This window comes from Capsicum annuum, chromosome 3 (genome assembly GCF_002878395.1).
Source record: "Capsicum annuum cultivar UCD-10X-F1 chromosome 3, UCD10Xv1.1, whole genome shotgun sequence".
NCBI classification, from domain to species: domain Eukaryota; kingdom Viridiplantae; phylum Streptophyta; class Magnoliopsida; order Solanales; family Solanaceae; genus Capsicum; species Capsicum annuum.
This window is the reverse complement of record NC_061113.1, coordinates 1,003,034-1,024,343: the sequence shown is the minus strand read 5'-3', so window position 1 is coordinate 1,024,343 and position 21,310 is coordinate 1,003,034. Positions and strand designations below refer to the sequence as shown.

The 21,310-nt window shown below is 31.5% G+C and overlaps 1 protein-coding gene across 1 annotated transcript; it reads right to left on the bottom strand.

Moving 5' to 3' along the window:
- Positions 1-289: 289 nt before the first annotated feature.
- On the bottom strand, positions 290-17,259 carry LOC107864457 (transcription factor bHLH128). Its single transcript, XM_016710818.2, has 6 exons — positions 16,674-17,259; positions 3,779-4,095; positions 3,070-3,207; positions 2,030-2,095; positions 1,497-1,565; positions 290-536 (listed from the first exon to the last, which is right to left on the bottom strand). Exons 1-6 carry the CDS (start codon positions 17,134-17,136, stop codon positions 480-482), a joined length of 1,110 nt encoding a protein of 369 aa, XP_016566304.2. The 5' UTR covers positions 17,137-17,259; the 3' UTR covers positions 290-479.
- Between the last annotated feature and the right edge of the window lie 4,051 nt (positions 17,260-21,310).

Here is a 21,310-nt window from a genome sequence, read left to right as displayed (position 1 = left end):
TAGTTCGAGGGGGTATTGGATGCTTATCTCCATATTATTCGTCAGATTCGAAAATTTCAAGAAACTCTGATTTCTTCTTTGTACTCCTCTATGGATAAATCTTTTACTACAAAGTTAAGGTTTAAGTCATATGATAGTTCTTAAAAATGAACTGATGCACCAGGAGTAGATTAGGGTCATCTTTTTTTCAAATTGTAACAAGCAACAAAAATGTCTGACTCAGTTATGTTTTACATAGAAAATGAAATAGAGAAGTGGTTGTACAACATCATCAATTAGCTTTATGATCTTCAAGCAAAATAAACTCAAAACTGGATTAAAAATGTAAATGTTAAGAGGGAAAAAAAGAAACTAGAAATAATCCAAAACAAACATATAATTTACTTCCTTATGTACAAATTTGTGTTTCTAAGAAGAAATGATGATAAAAAAAATCCTCTTTAAGTCAATCTTCAGCTAAAGTGCTTCCTCCCATTTTGTTATTGACTTGATTTCTTACATCCACATTTGCAGTTTTCAAGTTCTGTATTCAGATTCTGCACAACAATAAGAAAAAAAATATGAAATATAATTCTACTACTTCATTTACAGGTATAATATGGCACACGTGCAACATACCGAGGACATGAGTCTAGATACATGGATATGGAGGTCGAGGATTAGGTAGAAGATAAGTAGGTAGTCAAGTGTTGTCTAATTTTTCTTATTATTATTATTACTCTCCTACTATCTTATTCTTCAAATTTTTTAGAGATAAGCATCCAGTACTGCTCGAACTATGGTCAAAGTCGTTACGACACGCTTCAATTTCACAGGGGTCTTATTACCCCCGAACTCAATTTTAGCGCATTTTGGTCATCCTTTTGTGCTGAAGTGGCACCTTTATTACATAAAATAGAACCCACATCAAAGGTGTCAATCAGCTAAAAAGGTTGACAAAAGGTGTCACGTCAGCTAAATAGATTGACAAAAATACACTAAAATTTAGTTCGGGGGTAATAGGACCCCGTGAAGAAGTTGGAGTGTGTCGTAGCAAATTTCATCATAGTTCAAGGAGGTACTAGATGCTTTACTCAAATTTTTTATTACCTTTTGCTTATGTTATCGTATTATTTGTTATTACTACTATTCTTTTCTCCGTTATTTTCAGCATGACTTCTTCATTGCCGTATTTCCTCTTCATATTGTTATTTTATATGTGTCACTTGGGTCGAGGGTTCTTCAGAAACAACTTCTCTAACTTCACAAGGTAGGGATAAGGCTGCGAACACGCTACCCTCCCCAAACCCAACTTGTGAGACCAAAAGATTTGTCGTATCCATGTCGAGTCCTCCAAAAATGCGTAGCTTTTGGAGGATCTAACAAAACCGACAGTATCTTCAGAGACTCCGAGCAGTATAGAATATAAGTACTTAAACTTCATACCTAGGTGCATGTACCATGATAGATCAAGTAAAGCTGCAAAGTGGAAAAGGTTGATCAATTAATTCACCCACCTGGACCTGATCTTGAAGGGTTCGAATATGCTGCACTGCTAGATCCAGCATGTCAGCGTAGCTCGTTTGCTGAAAAAACATTAACAAGAACATATTGTTAATATTGTAGCATAGCTCGTTTCCAATACGTGCCAACTGAGAAAACATTGTGAAGTGGAACATACGAAACACAAGCATAAAATCAAGATTACTAAAAAACTAGTTTTTCCGATACAGAAAAAATCTATACAGATGCAATAAACTGATAGTTAAACAGCATTTTAGCACAAGTAACAATTATCCAATTAAATAGTAGTCTTGGAAGTACCATTCGCGACAATACTTCCAATCGCTGACTTCTTTGTTCCAAGTAAACATGATTACGGAGTCATAGCATATGAAGCACTCTATAAATAGATATGATATATAATCGAAGAGCTATACTGCAAATTCAGCTTAAAACAAAGACACTCCCTCCCCCTCCAACACCATAAAGACATTTCTCATGATATTTTTCTTTCCCAAAGAGGTTAATTTGAAATGAGCAAACTTACCTTGTCCATGTTCGGAACAAGATCTTGTAACTTCTTTAGCTTACCACTAATTCTGGTTCTTCTTTCCTGCATAAGATGAGAAAAGAAAAGAACATTCATTATCACGTATTAGCAAAAAAGTACCTATAATGTCCAAATTTTGAGGAAAAGCACTTCAAATGCCACATCTACTACAAGTTGATAACTACATATATTGTTACATAATAGCAAAATTGCCATATAAAATCAGTGGATAAGTCACTGGAAGAGTTGCATCAGCTTCAGCTGATTATTACCTCGTATCGTTCAAATATAATGTGTGTATATTCATTTCGGACTGATGTCACTGATCAAACTAAAAATTTTCATGAAGCATGAAGAAACCAATTTTTTGATCTAAAAGGAAAATTTATTTTGTACTACTTAATCCATATAATAGTCTTATGAGTTCTCAAAGTTGTTTTGAGAAATTCATATAGTTGATAAACTATCTTCGTTACTTCATCTGTTTCACTATATATGCCGATATCTCCTTGGTCTTCTCTAATAGAATGAATCAATTTTACATTCGAGAACTCTTTAACTTTGTACTTCTCATTCAATCCTATGATATGCTCTGATAGTCAGTCATAGGAATGTCATGACATATTAAAGACTACAACAAGTTCTAAGAATACTTTTAAATTTGTAAGTCATATATATTCAATTTGTCGATTAAAAAGTCTTTATACCTTTCTTAAACTTCATTCTCAATCAAAGCCATATAAAATGAAACGGAGCAAGGGAAAAATAAATTGATAAAGTTCAATTGGATTTTTTATTTTTTGTTCATTAAAAAGGCCAAGTAAAGGAATCATCAACAACAACATACCCAGTGTATTCCTACAAAGTGGGGTCTGGGGAGGGTAAAGTGTACGTAATCCATACCACTACTCAGATAAAGTAGAGAGGTTGTTTCCGATAGACCCCCGACTCAGGAAAGATAACAGTATAATCAAACATAGAAACGAAAAATATAAAAAAACACAGTAAAGGAATGACTTAAGAAATTTGAAGTTCACCCTTTCTGCAATGCTGCGAGGATGAGTAGCACAACCACGCTTGGCTCGAATTTTGCAAGGAACAGAATCCTCCGGGATGTGCAGCAATCTATCCATAGATGCCATTTCTAGCGCTGTCTGAGACAAACCAAACTGAAACTGAAAACGGTTCAAAAACCGAAAAACATCAGTTCTCGTTCTACGCGTGAGAAACACGATTGAGTATGCCAACATGGAGTATTTTGCATTTTTTATTTTGTATTCTTCGGCAGAAAGCAAACAAACATATACGCAGAGTGTAGTAGTAAGGTAGTTAAGGGAAAAAATATAAAGGAAGTACATCTATCGCCATTGACACGTTGAAACTAAAAGTACAATTTCTCCAGAAAAAGAGTAAAGCATCTAGTATCCACCTGAACTATGAACAAATTTGCTACACACACTCCAACTTCTCAAGGATCCTATTACCTCCTGAATGAGATTTTATCGTAATTTTGTCAACCTTTTTAGCTGACGTGGCATCTTTTGTCAATCTTTTTAGCTGACGTGGCACCTTTGATGTGGGCCCCATTTAATGTAATAAATATGCCACGTCAGCAAAAAAGGGTAACAAAAATACCCCTGTGAAGTTGGAGTGTGTCGTAGCAACTATGGTCATGATTCGGGAGGGTACTAGATGCTTATCTCCCAGAAAAAGAGACCTACTTTCGCAAAGTTTCAGTTATATTACCTGAGTTTCCCCATCATCAAGCCCATTGACAATGTCATTGCTAATGTGCTTGGCTCGTTTGCTCGGTGTGACAGAGAACATTATAGAATTGTTGTCTTCCCAAGAACCCATGGAGAAGCTACTTGCAGTGGCATAAGAATGTGTCGACTTTCTGTGGCCGTTGTCTGTACTGGTCCCTTCGATATCCTCATTTTCCTCTGCTATTTGAGAGAGACCTTCTTGCCTTGTGAAGCTCAGCTGGGAGTTCAGCCTTGTTATTCCCCGGCCACTATCTCCAACGCCTTTCGTGTTGTAGCTTCCTCTCCCCATTGAGAACCCTAACATCAATTCAAACTTGAATTATATAACGAATTACAACCATGAAGAGTTCTTTTTCACCGCATTAAAATCACACAAGATATGGATATTTTAGTAGGCGACACCTCTAATCGCCCAACAATAACATGTCAAATATAATCCCACAACTGGAGTCTGGAGAGGGTAAAGTGAACACAGATCTTACCCCTAGCTTGTAGAGATAAAGAAGTTGTTTCTGATAGACCCTCGACTTAGACCTAGCAATAAAGGGTTCCACTTTTTCACATTAAATTGTTAGCCTTCCGTTCGACATCTTAATTGAAGTTTTTGTTTGACTAGGTATGACTGTTGCTACTCAAATTAAAGTTACATTGATATAATCTTTTCTTGTCTATCGGAGTAGTAAACTTCTTTTAGGACGATCCGACACTGGAGCAACAACATTTTTGGAGGATTCGAGCAACATAGCAACTAACAAGAATCAGATTGAGCAAATCACTCTGATTTTCCTTCTGTGTGGTGGGCTATAAGGAATTAAAATTGCTTTTAACATTTGGTTACCATAAGATAGCAAAAGATGATTAATCAAGTCAGTCAAAGGATTAAGAAGAAGAATGTAGAAAGACATGTTTTAAATTACTCTAACATTTAGATTAACTTGCAATAAATAGCTCTATAATTCCAATGAATTGTAATGCACTTGTAGCCATTTATATTGTGTATGTTGCTGCTTGAAACTCAACTATTTATAACAAAAGAAAAAAAGTAACAGTAATAACATTTTGAGATTGCAAAATCCATATCAAAATTATGACAAGTGAGAAACTTGTCTTATTTTTAGGATCCAAACACCCTAAATAAATGTCACGACCCGAGTTATGGCCCTGGCGGCGACAGGCATCCCGAACCACGAAGGCCCAAGAGACCCCTTAGCCCAGTCCACTAGTGATATTGTCCGCTTTGGGCCCAGGCCCACACAGCTTTAAAACGTGTCACTAGGGAGTAAAGCTTGCTTACTTATACACCCGCATACTCTGCCCCACATCGACAGGGCTGACACAGGAGAGACTCTGATACCATTCTTGTCACGACCCGAGCCGTGGCCCTGGCCGCGGCAGGCATCCCGAACCACGAAGGCCTGAGAGACTCTTTAGCCCAACCCACTAGTGATATTGTCCGCTTTGGGCCCAGTCCCTCACGGCTTTAAAACACGTCACTATGGAGTAAGGCTTACTTACTTATACACCCAGCATCCCTCCTGTGTTTTGCCGTTCTGGGATTCCTTATCCTAAGTTGGGGTATCACAATAAACCTAGTGTTAAGTATCCCACATCGAAAAGGAATGGGTAATTGGTCTCCTCATATGGACTTAGACAATCCTCCCCTCATGAGTTAACTTTTGGAGTTGAGTTAGGCCCAAGATTCATTTTTTATTGTGATATCAGAGTCAGACTCGTCCCAAATCTTTGTTTACCGATGTTGAATCCCACATCGAAAAAGGATGGGTAAAGATCCATTTCCTTTATCACCTGGTAAACATGGTCTATGTCACATGCCTTTAAACTCGACACAATACATAAAACATGCCCTTTAACTTTGCTAGACCATGTCACATGCCTTTAAACTCAGCACAAACTTATATAAAGTTGAACAAGAAGACACACACGTCCTATGTAAACTTTATTTGGCATGTCATTTCTTTTCACAAATAACCATTATTCTACTCTAGTTGATCTTGCAAGTTTATTTTGAGAAGACATAATACACAAACAGATACCTCAACTTGGTTTCAACTGGCAACTAAACACTCCAACCTCTCCCTACTGTGTCTCATAGACACCCGATGTTGACATGGCACATGAAGTTTAGAGGTTTCTAGGTAATCATTACGTGACACATAGTGGAAACGAGTTAAAGTATCTGTGCATACTCAAAAGTGGAATGTCTAGTTGTCAATTGAGGGCAAATTAAAGTGTGTATCGATGTATTATGTCTTTTCAAAAAGAAGTCATTTCCAAACATCTAAATAGGAGACTCCACGATGCAAATGTTCCTTCTAAAGACCAAGGTCTAACGTTCTCTTTTTTTTTTTTTAAATAATCGTGGTGTCCGGGCCAGTTTGCATGCACCTCGACTAATTCCACGGAATACCTGTCACCTCCCACCAACAACCTAACGTTCTCTTAATAAGTCTTTAAATCTTTAGACCATCGTCTACAAGGTCCATAAGTTAACAAGACCAATAAAAAGAGAATCATTTACAAAACAGTTTTATCTCACACAACTGACAAAAATATCTGAAAAAATTTTAGAATGGGTGAAAAAGAAGTTGGGTAAGAAAAACATCAATTATTTAAAAAAAAAAAAAAAAAAAAAAGCTAGTGAAGCACTCAAAAACATTGGGCTGGTTTTAGGTGGTGGCTAAGATATAAATTATTTACTTATTTATTTATAATAAAATAATAATAATAATAATAATAATAATAATAATAATAATAATAATAATAATGGATTATAAAAAGAGCAAGTGGGAATAATAGGGTCAAATAAATACCCATGCACGTGATAACTGACCATTCATGTAATTTTTAGGAGCTGTTTAGTGAATGCAACTTGACATCAGAATAAACAAAAATGGATTCAAAGAATCTTAGGCACAATCACCATCAATTAAATAATGGGACAAACTTTCCTTTATTATTTTATTGGCTAGTTGGTACTTTGGATAAAATTTTATAAATGTCAACTTGCTATATCTGAAAGTTTGGACCCCACAAAAAAAAAATGCTCATTTCCTCCAATAAGGAGCTTCTTACTAAGATTATGATTAAGGAAACAAGAAAATGATATTATCTTATATATATTGTTCATTGGGCAACTCATTGGGACCCAAGTGACAACTTGTTCTACTAAGTTAGTTAATAATGCAAAAATGGCCACTTCATCTCTCTCTACTTGTCTATTACTTGTATTAAAAAAACCGTCTCGTGCAATAAACCTCTAGCAATATGCAGGATTTGAATAAAGACTGGATCACAAAGGTATATTGTACACAAATGCATTCAAGCGTTAATAATATGCGGGGCTCGAAAAAAAGTTGGACTACAAGCGTATACTATATGCAGTCTTACTTTGATTGTTTTCACAGTATAAATCCGTGTTCTCCTGACCATATGACAATAACTTTACCAGTTACTCCAAGGGTCCTTTTCAAATACTATAAAAGAGTAAATGCACTATTTTCACTCTGAACTATAAAAGAAATTGTTCAGACACACCTGAACTTAAAGGGGTCCTTATTACCCCTGAACTAATTAAAAAGCATATTTTTGGCAACCTTAGTGTCTATGTATACCTTCAGTGTGTTGATTCACGCAGTATGCCACGTATGTGCCACGTAGGCACTAATGTTGTCAAAAATACAATTTTAATTAGTCCAGGAGGTAATAGGACCCCCTTTAAGTTGGAGTGTGTTTTAGCAATTTCATTTATAGTTCAGGGTAAAAACAGTGCATTTTTTCTTCAAATAAATACTTGTATATAAAATTAAAGCCGGTAAAGTACAGTATTTGCTTTTCCCTAAAAGTTATTACTTAATTCTTTCTATCTTACTCCAAATCCTATTTCATTTTGTATAAAGGTATTTGATTCGACACATATTTTAGGGAAAATAAAATAAACTTTTACCACATATTAAAAAGAGAAAGGACATCCTTTCCCCCTGAACTTGTCCTCCCAACTCACTTTACCACTTAAACTTAACTTACATTTATTTATCTCCCTTAACATCTTTAAAGTGAATTACTTTCACTCTTTAATATATAACACCACCCTCATAACGGAGAGTGCATCACTCGCTGGCACGTCAGCGCCACATCACCGCCACGTCGGAGCCACGTAAATAAAGTATTTTTTAATAATTTTATATATATATATATATATATATATATATATATATATATATATATATATAAATATAAAATATTTTAAATTAAAAAGAAAAACCACCCACCCATCCCCCATTTTCCATCTTCTTCGTAACCCCCACTCCTTCCCCTCCCCTGCCCCCTTCCTGTCCACCCCCACACCTACACACACACTCCGTTCTCCCCCACACTGCCCCACCTGCACACACATCCATCCACCTCTGCCCACCCCAACACAGCCACACCTGTCAGATTTTTTGGTGAATTTTCGCCGGAAAACTCAACCCACTTAAAAAATTCAATTAATTATCAATTTGTTCAAACAAATGAATCTAAGAAAGATGAGGAAAAGATTATGTTGAGTGTTTCTTTAACAAATGGATCTAAGAAATTTGAATGGGTGTTTAATGGAGGAAAATTTTTCTAGAACTTTCTTGTTAAGATTTTCCTCTGAATAGTTTCCACTGAATAATTTTCATTCAAATTATCCCATTTTTGAAACTAAAACCATGTCATTTTCTGTTTCCCATTTCTTTAACAAATGGATCTAAGAACTTTCTTTTGTTTTATTTCTCTTGATAATATTAACAATGGAGGAAAATGGGTGATTCTGATCCGTGTTTCTTTAACAAATGAATGTTTAATGAAGGAAAATTTTTAACTACGTGTCTTAATGGTTATTTTTTTGTGGTGTTAATGGGGGAATATGAAAAAAATTAAAGGATAGAAGTGGTGAAAAATGTATTTGAGGTTGTTAATGGAGAAATTTAGGTATTGTTGTTGATGATGTTTTGAAGAAGAAGAAGAAGAAGAAAGTGTATTTTTTATTTTTAAAATTTTTTTTATTATATTTTAATATAATATTACTAAAATTAATTTTTTTAATAAATAAACGCGCCCTTTTTAAAAAAAAAAGTCACGTCGGTATTAGGGATGAAATAAATACACTTCAAAGATGTTAAGAGAGTAAATAAACGAAAGTTAAGTTTAAGTGCTAAAGTGAGTTGAGAGAACAAGTTTACGAGTTTTAATATATCATTATTCTTAGAATAAATTTAAACTGGAAACGATGCTACATAAAATGAAACAAACGAGTAGTATGTTTCCAAGTTGTTTTTGTTTAATTAAGGCATAATACATAAATATGACCCTAAACTTGATATGAAATTATAAATTTGAACTTAAACTTTGATAATACACAAATAGGACCTTTAACCTATTCAAAACCTGAACAAATATGACCTCCGATTTTGCAACCTCATGCATAAGTTTCACTTTCGCCTATGTGGAAAGCTCATCTAATCACACGGTGCCACGTCGTTAAAAGAGCTGACTTGGAGAGAGGTCATATTTGTGCAGTTTTAAATAGTTAAGGTCATATTTGTGCACTATCAAAGTTTTGTTTTTTGCGTTAAAACGGCATCTTTTTTATTATTATTATTATTATTATTAATTTATTTCTATAGCAGCAGCACCTAACTTTTTTTTATTAAAAAAAAGAAGCCAGTGGTTTTTTTATTATTATTATTATTATTATTTTTAATTTATTTTTATAGCAGCAGCATCTAGCTTTTTTTTTATTAAAAAAAAGAAGCCACTAGCAGGGATCGAACCCGCACAGTAGGCTGAAGGAAGCGCCCAAGAAGAGCAAATAACAACATTGGGCTATTTAAGTGTCTTGTTTCATGTGGTTCAACATTAATATACGTATATAAATATAAATTTTCTACCTTATACATACAACGTAATTTTTTTACCGAGGGAGTTCGGATGAACCCCATGGCAACCACGTAGGTCCGCCTTTGCGTTAATTTAATAATATTTTGATAACGTTAATTTAATACTAACATTTAATAACGTTAATTTGATAACGTTAATTTAATATACTACTACTACTATCCTTAATAACGTTAATTTAATAATATTTTATTAAAACTATAATTTTTATTATTAGTAGTATAGTTTCATCTTTAATTTAATATTGAAATAAATTATATTTAGATATATTATATAACATAAATTCGCCCTTTGCTTTATAATATATATACATACCCGCATGATTTTTTCGTATGAGACTGACCACCTAATTAATAAATCTTTAATATTTCTCTTTTTCCACAATGACAAAAGAAATTAAATGTCATTTTCACTTTTGAACCGAAAATAATGAAAAAATACTAGTGAAAAGTCATTTAAAAGTCATATTTGTGCAGTTTTGAGTAGTTAAAGGTCATATTTGTACACTGTCAAAGTTTAAGGTCAAAGTTATAATTTGGTGTCAAATTTAGGGTTGTATTTATGTATTATGCCCTTAGATTTTAAGCTGGACGCGCCCAGTTTTGCATGTTGAACACGCGTTTTGCCACGTAAGATCGGAGATCATATTTGTGCAATTTTGAATAGTTAAAGGTCATATTTGTGCACTGTCAAAGTTTAAGGTCAAAGTTATAATTTGATGTCAAGTTTAGAATTATATTTATGTATTATGCCTTTAATTAATTTATTTATTATTGTTATTTTTTAGGTTTGAAGAAAATAAATAAGACTAGAGCTCAAAGGAGAACCCCAACCTTTAAATGTATCAATTACAATAATATGAAAAAAATAATAAAAGAACCCCCAACACCACTTAATTGACCTATTCAAGTTTGTATGACATTACATACATCAACTTAAGAGACTAATATAATAATCAAAGATCTAATAGTAAACCTAAACCTAACCTAGAGTTGATGTATAATTTTTTAAAAAGAATTAATAGAGATTAAATTACCTTATTTTGTGGTGAAAACATAGGCACATTGTATGTCCTATTCCAAAAATATATATATATTGTTGGCAAAAGGTCATAGAAACCACCTTATTAGTTGAAAATAGACTCTTATATACCAAAAAAAAGTTGGAGTTTTTGATAGTTGACAATCTTCTTTCTAAGGATCTACTAGCCACCATTAACTAATAATACAAAGGTCAAATATATTTTTAAATACATCGAAAAATCACAAGAATTAGTGGTGCACGATTCAAAATTCGATCGATAATGAATCTGCTAATATTTGAAATTTATTTTAAATCGAGAATCTATCAAAAATAACATCATTAAAATGAGGTCAAAGTACACCTTACTCTCCCAAACCCCACATATGAGAATCTACTCGGTATGTATATTGGTGCATGTACTGACAGGAGGTAACAAATACTCTATGTTATTCATTAGATACGTGCACGCTCGTCCAAACAATATCGATTATAACAAAAATAACAAGTACTTTGTTGACATATAAATTCAGAGCGTGCCAAAAGTCTATCGAAAACAGTCTTAATTTCTACATACACAAAATAACACTAGAATCCCAAGGGTCCACAGAAAACAGCTTTTCTACATACACAAAATAAGACTAAAATTTATGTACGCTCGGTCCTCAATTAAAATTTTCATGCACCCGATGTATATATGATCAAGTCAATACATACATATCATATATTTGTATTAAGAGTTCATTTTACTTAATCAGAATTAATTAACATGATTTATTTTACTTAATTAAATTACTTAACCATAATAAAAAATATAAACTTAATGTATACAATGAGTACGTGTAGATTTTTATCATCTATCCTCAAACCTCACTAGTAAAATTCTACTGATAAACTTTTGTTGTTGCATCTACCCCACCCCCAAATCCTAATTCCAAAAGCTTAAATATTTTTTTTAAAATTACAAGTGCTTATGAGATTCTAACTTAAAGAAGGATCCAGCATGATTAATGAGTAATTAATTAATACCAGTGGTTTTCATTAATTAGCAAAATGCTGTGGGCAATTGGAAACTTAGCAGACACACATGCATTCACCTTCACAAAATGTGGAACCCATCTTTACATGTCACTAAGTCTTGAGACAGGATTATGACTTACCAATTAGCTCCACTAAAATCTCTTAATTTCCGTTCAATTTTGCTTATCACGTTTTATTTTTTAAAGAGATAAGCATTCAGTATTCCCTCAAACTATGGTCAAAGTCGCTACAACATACCCCAACTTTACAGGGATCCTATTACTCCTTGAACTCAATTTTAACATATTTTTATCACCTCTTTATGCTGACGTGACAACTTTATTACATAAAATAAGGCCCACATCAAAGATGTCATGTCAGTTAAAAAGATTGAAAAAAAATATCGCGCAAACTAAAAAGGTTGACAAAAATATGCTAAAATTTAGTTCAGAAATAATAAATCCCGTAAAGTCGAAGTGTGTCGTAGCAAATATGGTCATAATTTATGGGGTACTAGACGCTTTATTTTATTTTTTTTAGTGTCAAAATATATGAATGTGACCAACATTTTAAGATATATTTTTCATTATATTAGTATGAGATGATTGCAACTTATAATGTCTTTTATATAGTTTTCAAATATTTAAATCTTATATTTAAAATATTAAATAATCTAATTTAATTTTAAAAATAATTCAAATTAACTCTCATAAAATGAAAGATAAACAAATAAAAATGAACAGAGAAAGCAGATTTAATCTATTCAAACTTTGACCAACCAACTTTTTATAGTATACTTTTTCTTAACATATGAGAAGAATATTACTTTTCGTATTGTTTTAAAAATCTAATTTTTTATTTTAAGATCTCGGTTGATTTAAACTTCAAATATTAGTCAAATTAACTTTTCAACTTACAAAATAATTATTTATATACTTCCAAAATTTATGTGCTACATCAGCATCAGCTGCTCATGAGACACAATGAGGATGAGTTGGAATATTTAGTTGTCAATTGAGTCAAAGTTAAGGAGCCTATATATATATTCTCAAAATTTGAGTGCTTATTTGCCAGCTAAAATTAAATTTGATTGCTTATTTATGTATTATATCTATTTCTTATTGTAATTTTAAAAGTTGAAAGTAGTAATCATATGAAAGGAGAGAAAAATGAATTTGCAAGTTGTAAGGAGGTACTAATTAAAGATTCTTTTTAACTAGTAGCAACTACCAAGTATCTCCTTTAAACATATACATAAGTCATTTAATTTTGTTGGTGTTTTTTTAAGCAACTTGTTATATGTAATTAAGACAAGACAAACTAATAACTCTAAGTATCTTTCCCCACTTACTCTTTATGTGTCCTATGAGTAATTAATTTTCTGTCTAAAGTGCTCAACTAGCTAGTTTATAAAGTCTAATTGTGACATAAGTAAATCTTACTTTTGTACTCTAATCTACTGGTAATTTGTAAGAAGTTAATATAGTCCAATGGATGATCAAGAAAAATTCAAATGAAGTTAATCATTCATTAGTTCTATCTACGAGTAATTACCAACTTTCTAATTTCATCTAATAGATAATTACACTTCAAAATAATAAGGGAAGCTCGGTATACTAAGTTCCCGTTATATATAGGGTCAGGAAGAATTAGATCGCAAAGATGTATTGTACGTAGTCTTAGCTATATTTCTGTAAGAAATTGTCTCCACAGCTCGACCTTGTGACCTCGTGATTCTAACTGATCCCATCATCAGGGGCGGCTCTACCTCATAAGAAAATAGGCGGTCGCCTTAGGGCCCCAAATTTGAAGATTCACTTTTTACGATAATACATTATAGATTTAAAAAAAATTAAATATTATTTATAGAAAATATAAATATTTTTATGTAAAAGGAAAGAATTATTACAATAAGTTCATATATCTAGAGTACTATGTCTCAATAAAGATTAAATGCATTGATTATATTATTATTTAAAAAGTATAATTAGAAAAAATCGATTATATAATTTTTGAAAAAAGCGTTCATTTAAAAAGGTCATTTTTTCTTAAAAATTTAAGGCCTTCATTTAATTTTCACCTTAGGCCACTAATATGCTTGAGCTGCCCCTACCCATTATCTAATTTTACTACGCGACTAGCTTCTAATATAAACTGATTTTGAAAAGGCTATAGTATAAAACTTGATTAAGTTGCTTGGACTCTCTAAAGATATTGCTGCACCCGCTGGATTCTTCAAAAATAATATATATTTTTGAAGGATCCGACATACATCCATCAACGTTTTTAAAGAGTCCGAACAATATAGCCAGGAAAATAGCAATAGTATTTCCTTTATGGTATCTATTATGTGAGCATCTTGTTACCCAATATAACTTTATTCACAATCTTGAATGTTTCGTTTTGTTTTATGAGACACTCTTTATATTTTGTCTTTTTCAGAATTAATATCTTTCTATATTTTTAAAATATTCTTTTAACTTAAATTTCTCATATATATGTAATAACATGCTCTAATGATCATAAAATTATCGTAGCATATATTTAAGCACGAAAGTTTTAAAAATACGTATGATATATGTTTTATGCTCAGTCAAACACGATCATATAAATGCAAAGGAATAACTTTAAAATGTAAATTACATTTTTAAGTTGGGAAAAATATGCGAAAAATGCTTGTATTTAAGTGAAATTTGCAGTTACACATCCTAAACTTTGTGGGATCCTATGACCCCCCTAGATTTTTTTACCGTATTTAACTGATATATATTTGTCCTTTATCAAACATTTTTTCTTACGCGCTCAATACGCGTGAAATACACGCAATGGTTCAAGTGATCAAATATATGTTAGTTAAATATATTAAAAAATAATCAAGAGGTCATAAAACCCCGATAAAATTTAGAATGCGTAACTACAAATTTTATGAAAGTATTGATATTTTTGGCACATTTCTCCTTCAAAGTTTGTTAAATTATGCAAAGTTGGTTGTTATATGTCACAACAAGCAAAAGTCTACCCTGATTTGTTTAAAAAGTCACTAAAAGCTGAAACTTGTGTTTGGTAGGATGGAAAATATTTTCTGAATAATGTTTTTCAATTTTCCTTTGTTTGATTGTAATGAAATGTTGGAAAATTATTTTCTACAACAACTTATTTTTCTTCATTTGATGGAAAATGACTTCCCTCATGGGTCAAGGGAAGTCATTTTCCAAAAAATGACAAGTGAGATTTATGACCCCACCTCATCCCTTCTCCCCATCCTAACAACACTTATATTCACGTGACTAAAAAAAATTTATATTTCTCAAAAATTTACATTACTTGAAAATCTTTTTTATTGTGCTTTACTTTAATTTTTCACTGTTTTGCTTTAATTTTTCACTGCTTGAAATAAAAAAAAAGTGAAACCCAAATTTTTTCTATTTCTAATATTCGTTGAATGTATTGTTATTTTCATATTCATAGAGAAAGACTTACCTATGTTACTTTTGCTAATTGCATATTTAATCTTGTCATCGATGTAACTTATTTTATGAGGTTGAATAAGTTTGTTGTTCCATTATATTTCTATTGATTGTAGTATCTTGAGATTGTGTTATGCTTAAATTATTTCTTACAAATTGTTGAGTTGTTAGAGACATATACTAGTTAACAGTTAGTAATATTTTTTAAAAAATATTTTTTCACTCACCAATCAAACACTAGAAAATATTTTTGTAAAAAGTATTCTCTACTCACCAACCAAACACCATAAAATATTTTCCAAAAAATATTTTTTATTCACCAACCAAACATGAAAAAATAAGTAGAAAACCAACTTATTTTTCAGGAAAACATTTTCCAAGAAAATATTTTCCATGAAAAATATTTTCATCATACCAAACACACCCTATAGCAGGCAAAGAAAAGCAAAAAAATACTAGAAATGAACCATGTATAGAAGACGAAAATCTTAGTAGCTAAGTTAATTTTTAATCGAAATTTCATTTATTAGCAAGAGTTGATAATTTCCCTCCGCATTCTCCTTAAAAGAAAAAAAGGCTTTCAGCAGGCAAAAATAAGCAAAACAAATAGAAATTGTAATCTAAACAAAGGATCGTTTGGTTGGAAAATTGTTATCCCGAGATAATTAATATTGGAATTAGTTATCCGAGATTATCCGGATAACTTATCCCACCATATATATGAAATAAGTTATCTCATCACTATGGGAAAAATGATGGAATAAGTTATCCCACCATGAATTAATCTCTCCAATCAAATAAGAAATTTAAGTGATCTTTTATTTTATCCCAGGATAACTTATCCTTTGAATTACTTATACCTCACACCAAACGACTCCATTTTATTGGCGAGATATATACACATACTCACACGAAGAAAAATCTTATTACCTCGATTGATTGGTTATTTGAACTTTAATATTACTGGTGAAACACAAAGGAAAATCTTACTATCTTAATTGATTGGTTTTCTGAACCTTAGCGTTATTGGTGAAAGTTTGATTTCTCACAATGTAATTCACTCCCTCATTTACCCTTCCTCTACCCCCAATACTTATGAAAAACAAAATCATACTTCCTCCGTCCCATTTTATATATTACCATTTCCTTTTTTAACCATTTCAAAAAAATGTCACCTTTTCTTATTTGATAATTATTTAATGATATCATTCTCATTTTATCCTTAGTGGTTCCACTTATTAAGAAAAGACAACTAAAAAGTAAACTTCAAAAGAAACAATTTTGTAAAATTTACAAAATCATCGCTTATTTCTTAAACTCCGTGACTGATCAAATGGCGACACATAAAATTAAACTGAAATAGTATAAAGGAAGGTCAAATTCGTCATTTCACAGTTCAAATATGGAAGAAGGAAAGCAAAAACTTACCAGTATCACCAGCTGCAGCAGCAAGTTGATTAAGAAACCTAGCTGGTGAGCTACTATGTCTAACCAACGGCGTTGTTGAAGACGCCGCCGCCGTTGGCATAACTCCAGTACTATTACCACCACCACCACCGCCACCGCCACCACCAATTGTTAGGTCATTGAAACCAATTGACCTTTGCAAATTGGTGGACTGTTGTTCTTTAGGAGCTTTGGATGGAAAATACTGTGAAGGAGTCGTACCAAGGTGTGAGTGATGATGATGAGATTGATGAGATCCATGAGCCGCGGAAGCGTATTCATGGTTCCCACCATTAACTATGGATTCAACTGCCGTGGTTAGAAATGAACCAGGGGCTGAACCGTAGCGAGTTAGACCTCCTCCTCCAGCAGCAGCACCGCCAGCAGCGGCAGTGCTGCTGCTGTGGCTCATTGAAGATGAAGAAGATGTTGAAGATGGATACATTTAATAATGGAAAAACTCAATTTTTTTTAGAATTGTTTAGATTTGTGTTAAGATTTGGAGGTTTGAGAAATTAATAGAGAGAGTGGGGGTGGGGAGGAGGATGGGGGAAGAAGAGGGAAGAGCAAGTTGGCAATTAAAAATTTAGAAAAAAAAAAGACTCAAATATGTTATCGAGTTATTAAAAAAGTTCATACAGATTATTCATTAAAAGTTTGGCTTATTTATATAACTATTGTTACAAAATTTATGCAATATTTTTTAATGATGATTTTGCAAAATTAATTTTGTCTACCCATTAAAAAAAAAAGGACAAACAACATAAATCCTGACAGTTTAACGTTTAATTATAAAAAAAACTAAATATTTTATATAATTATTAAAAAATTTTGATTTTGGGTTTGTCGAGATACATAATTAGCTTCTGATACATCCAACGAATATACATTTTTTCCTTTTTAAAGATACATAATCAGCTTCTTATACATTTTTTTCGATTTTGAATCTATCGAAATACATAATACATTCGACAAATATGTATTTTTTCTTTGTAAAAATACAAAATTAGCTGCCAGTATAATTTTTTTGATTTTAAATCTTTCGAGATACATATTTAGCTCTCAATACATCCAATGACGAAAATATATAATTAGTTGAAATTTTTATAATTATTTTATAAGAATGGAGATTCATATGAATACGATAAGTTAAGGCTTATATTTATGGTATTTTAATTTTTTTAAAAAGACCAACCACATCCAATCCTTTTTTCCTAATAGAGAGTGGGGGTTGGATGGGTGAGTGTGGTAGGGAGGAGGGGGGGAGGGGGAGCAAGTTGGGAATTAAGAAATGAAAAAGTGAATAATGTGTGCTACACTTGTTTGAGAAAAGTCATATGAGAAAGAGAGTGGTTTTTCTGATTTTGTCTTTTCCTTTTTAAAATTCATTTTTAAAAAAAGTACTAGCTATCTATCCTATTAGTGTTTATTTTTATTTAATCTGTTTTAAATAAAATTATCAAGAGTGTAAGTTCAGTTATGTAACATATGAGATGGAGAAAAATGTGAAAATTGATGCATAAGTTACATCCAAAAAAGAAAGCTTTAAGAATATATCTTGTATTCAAAATTCAACGGGACAAGGAGATTAATAATGATGTCACAGATTATATACTTGTGATGTGTGCGAAATGAAGGAGCGCAACTGGACTCCATACGATAAGAATGTATTGTCAAGACTTAAAAGTAAGTTACATAAGTGGTTAGACCACATTAATGTTGTACGAGGTTGGCATGCGCCATGCAGAGTGTTGTTCTGTCAAGAACGCTCACATTCAGAAGATGAAGGTAGCGGAGATGAGGATGCTCGAATAGGTGTGTAGGTATACTATGAGGGATACGGTTAGGAATGAAGCTCTATGGGGAAAAGATGAGAGTGGTCTCCATGGAGGACAAGAAGTGGTCGGAAGCAAGACTGAGGTGGTTTGGATATGTGAAGAGGAGTTACACCGATGCATCAAGTAGGATGTAGCTGTTGATTGTAGCCGAATTTAGGAGAAGTAGATGTAGACCGATAAAGAATTGGAGAGAGATGACAAGATAGGACTTAACACAACTTCAATTTACTTGGGACTTAATCCAAGATGAAAAGGTTTGGAGGTCGAGGATTATAATAGAAGGTTAATTAGTATATAACCTAGTGTGATTGTCATCCTTCTTCGATCCATCGGAATTAACAGCTATATGCCACCCCATAAAAATAAAGATCAGGTTTGAATATATTTTACTCTCTCCAAGCTCTAGACGAGGAATTACATTAAATTTATCTAATTGTTGTTTTTATATTTCATAATTGTTTAGTTCCATCTTTAAACATGGCTTATTTAATATCTCAAGATTGGACAATTCTATTCCACCTACTTTCTACTTCTTTGTATACTAATATATGTTGTTATATATATATATATATATATAGGACCATTATTATCATATTTTCTCTGAAATTTCCTAAAGTAAAGTTTTATTTATTTTCTTGAATAAAATATATTGCATGCTTAATCTTCTCAATTACATGCATGCACAAAGAAATCAAGACCATCTACAATAAAATTAAATTACACTAGATATATAAATACGCAACATGAAACGTGGTATAACATATGTAATGTACTATTATAAGTATAATCAAAATAATACATAAAATTTTTATATTAGGACCATAACAATGCAACACACTTACAATAGATTCAAATATAGAATCAACAATGTGTCTAAGATCTTCATCATATTTAATTAATGTTGATACGTTTTTACATCATCACTATAACGTCTATATATCCAGCGGCAAATAATTATTAAATAATCATTTTATCAACAATGCGATCACTATAAGAAGACAACTAAAAAAAATGTAAGACAACTAATATAACACTAAAAAATAGCAAGATTTTTAATTTATTTTGAAAAAATAACATAAACATACACGTTAACTTTCTATATTTACACAAATCTCCAATTTTATAAAGTAATTACAAAATCTCAACTAATTATGTATCTTTGTTGAATGTATCGGAAGCTAATTATATATCTCGACAGATCCAAAAAGGGAAAAATATATCAAAAGCAAATTATGTATCTTTACAAAGGAAAGAAATGTATCTTCATTGAATGTATTATGTATCACGACAGACCCAAAATTGAAAAAAATACTCCGAGAGCAATTTATGTATCTTTACCAAGAAAAAAAAGTATATTCGTTAAATGTATCGAAAGCTAATTATTTATCTCAACAGATTCAAAATTGAGATTTTCAGTAATTATGCAAAATGTCAGAATTTTCTGTAATTAAACTCCAAATCGTCGATATTTACGTTGTTTGCCCTTTATTTTTATTTTTGGGCCTAACCAGACTAGTGTCGAGTGAGCCAAGAACCGGTCAATATTGTTGTTGACCAGACACACTTCGGGACCAGAAAATTGCATGCCATAGACCCAAATATGGATTATGGGTGTCAAATGGGCCGGGCCGGGCCAACCCAAAATCGGCCCTTCTATTTTAACCGGGTTGAGGGCTGGGTCAAACAGAAAAAAAAATTAAAACCCACCCTAACCCAGCCCACTTAACCCAACCCGATCAAACCCACCAAAACCCGGTCAAACCCGATTAAAAAATCGGTCAAACCCAATCAAAAATATATAAAAAAAAAAAAAAAACTTTCTTTCAATATACATTACATATACCCACCTATACACATTATAAATACGTTAAATAATATATATACACTATATATATAGTATATACTACATTAGAATTTAAAAAATATATACACATATACACAATTAGTCAATTACTCATATATACGCACCATTCAATGTATATATACTACTACTTATAAAATATACTACAATATATATATATATATATTACAATATATATAGATATACTTATATACTAATTTATAAAACATATACACATGTATACGTTAAATATATACTTCTATAGAAGATATATACACGTGTATACGCACCATTCAATGTATATATACTACTGCTTATAAAATATACTACATTATATATACATTACAATATATATAGATATGCTTATATACTAATTTATAAAATATATACACATGTATACATTAAATATACACTTCTATAGAAGATATCCAATTTATAAAACATATACACATGTATACGTTAAATATACACTTCTATTGAAGATATATACACATGTATACGCACCATTCAATGTATATATACTACTACTTATAAAATATACTACATTATATATACATTACAATATATATATAGATATACTTATATACTAATTTATAAAACATATACACATGTATACGTTAAATATACACTTCTTTAGAAGATATATGCACAAATATACAAAACATATGCTACTTAATATAATAAATTAATAATATTTGGTAGTAAATTAATAATATATTAGAAGTAAGTTTTTAATTTAAAGTAGAAAACTAGAAATTTAATTTAAAATTTTAAATCGTTAAATGAAAAAATATAAAAAGCAAGGACCAAGGAGTGAATGAATTTGAGAAATTTTATTGATTGAAAAATGATCCAAAATTTATAATTTACATGAATGAAAAATCTACAAATTATGTATTATTTTTTCCAACTCATTCATGTTAATATTAACGGGAACTTGC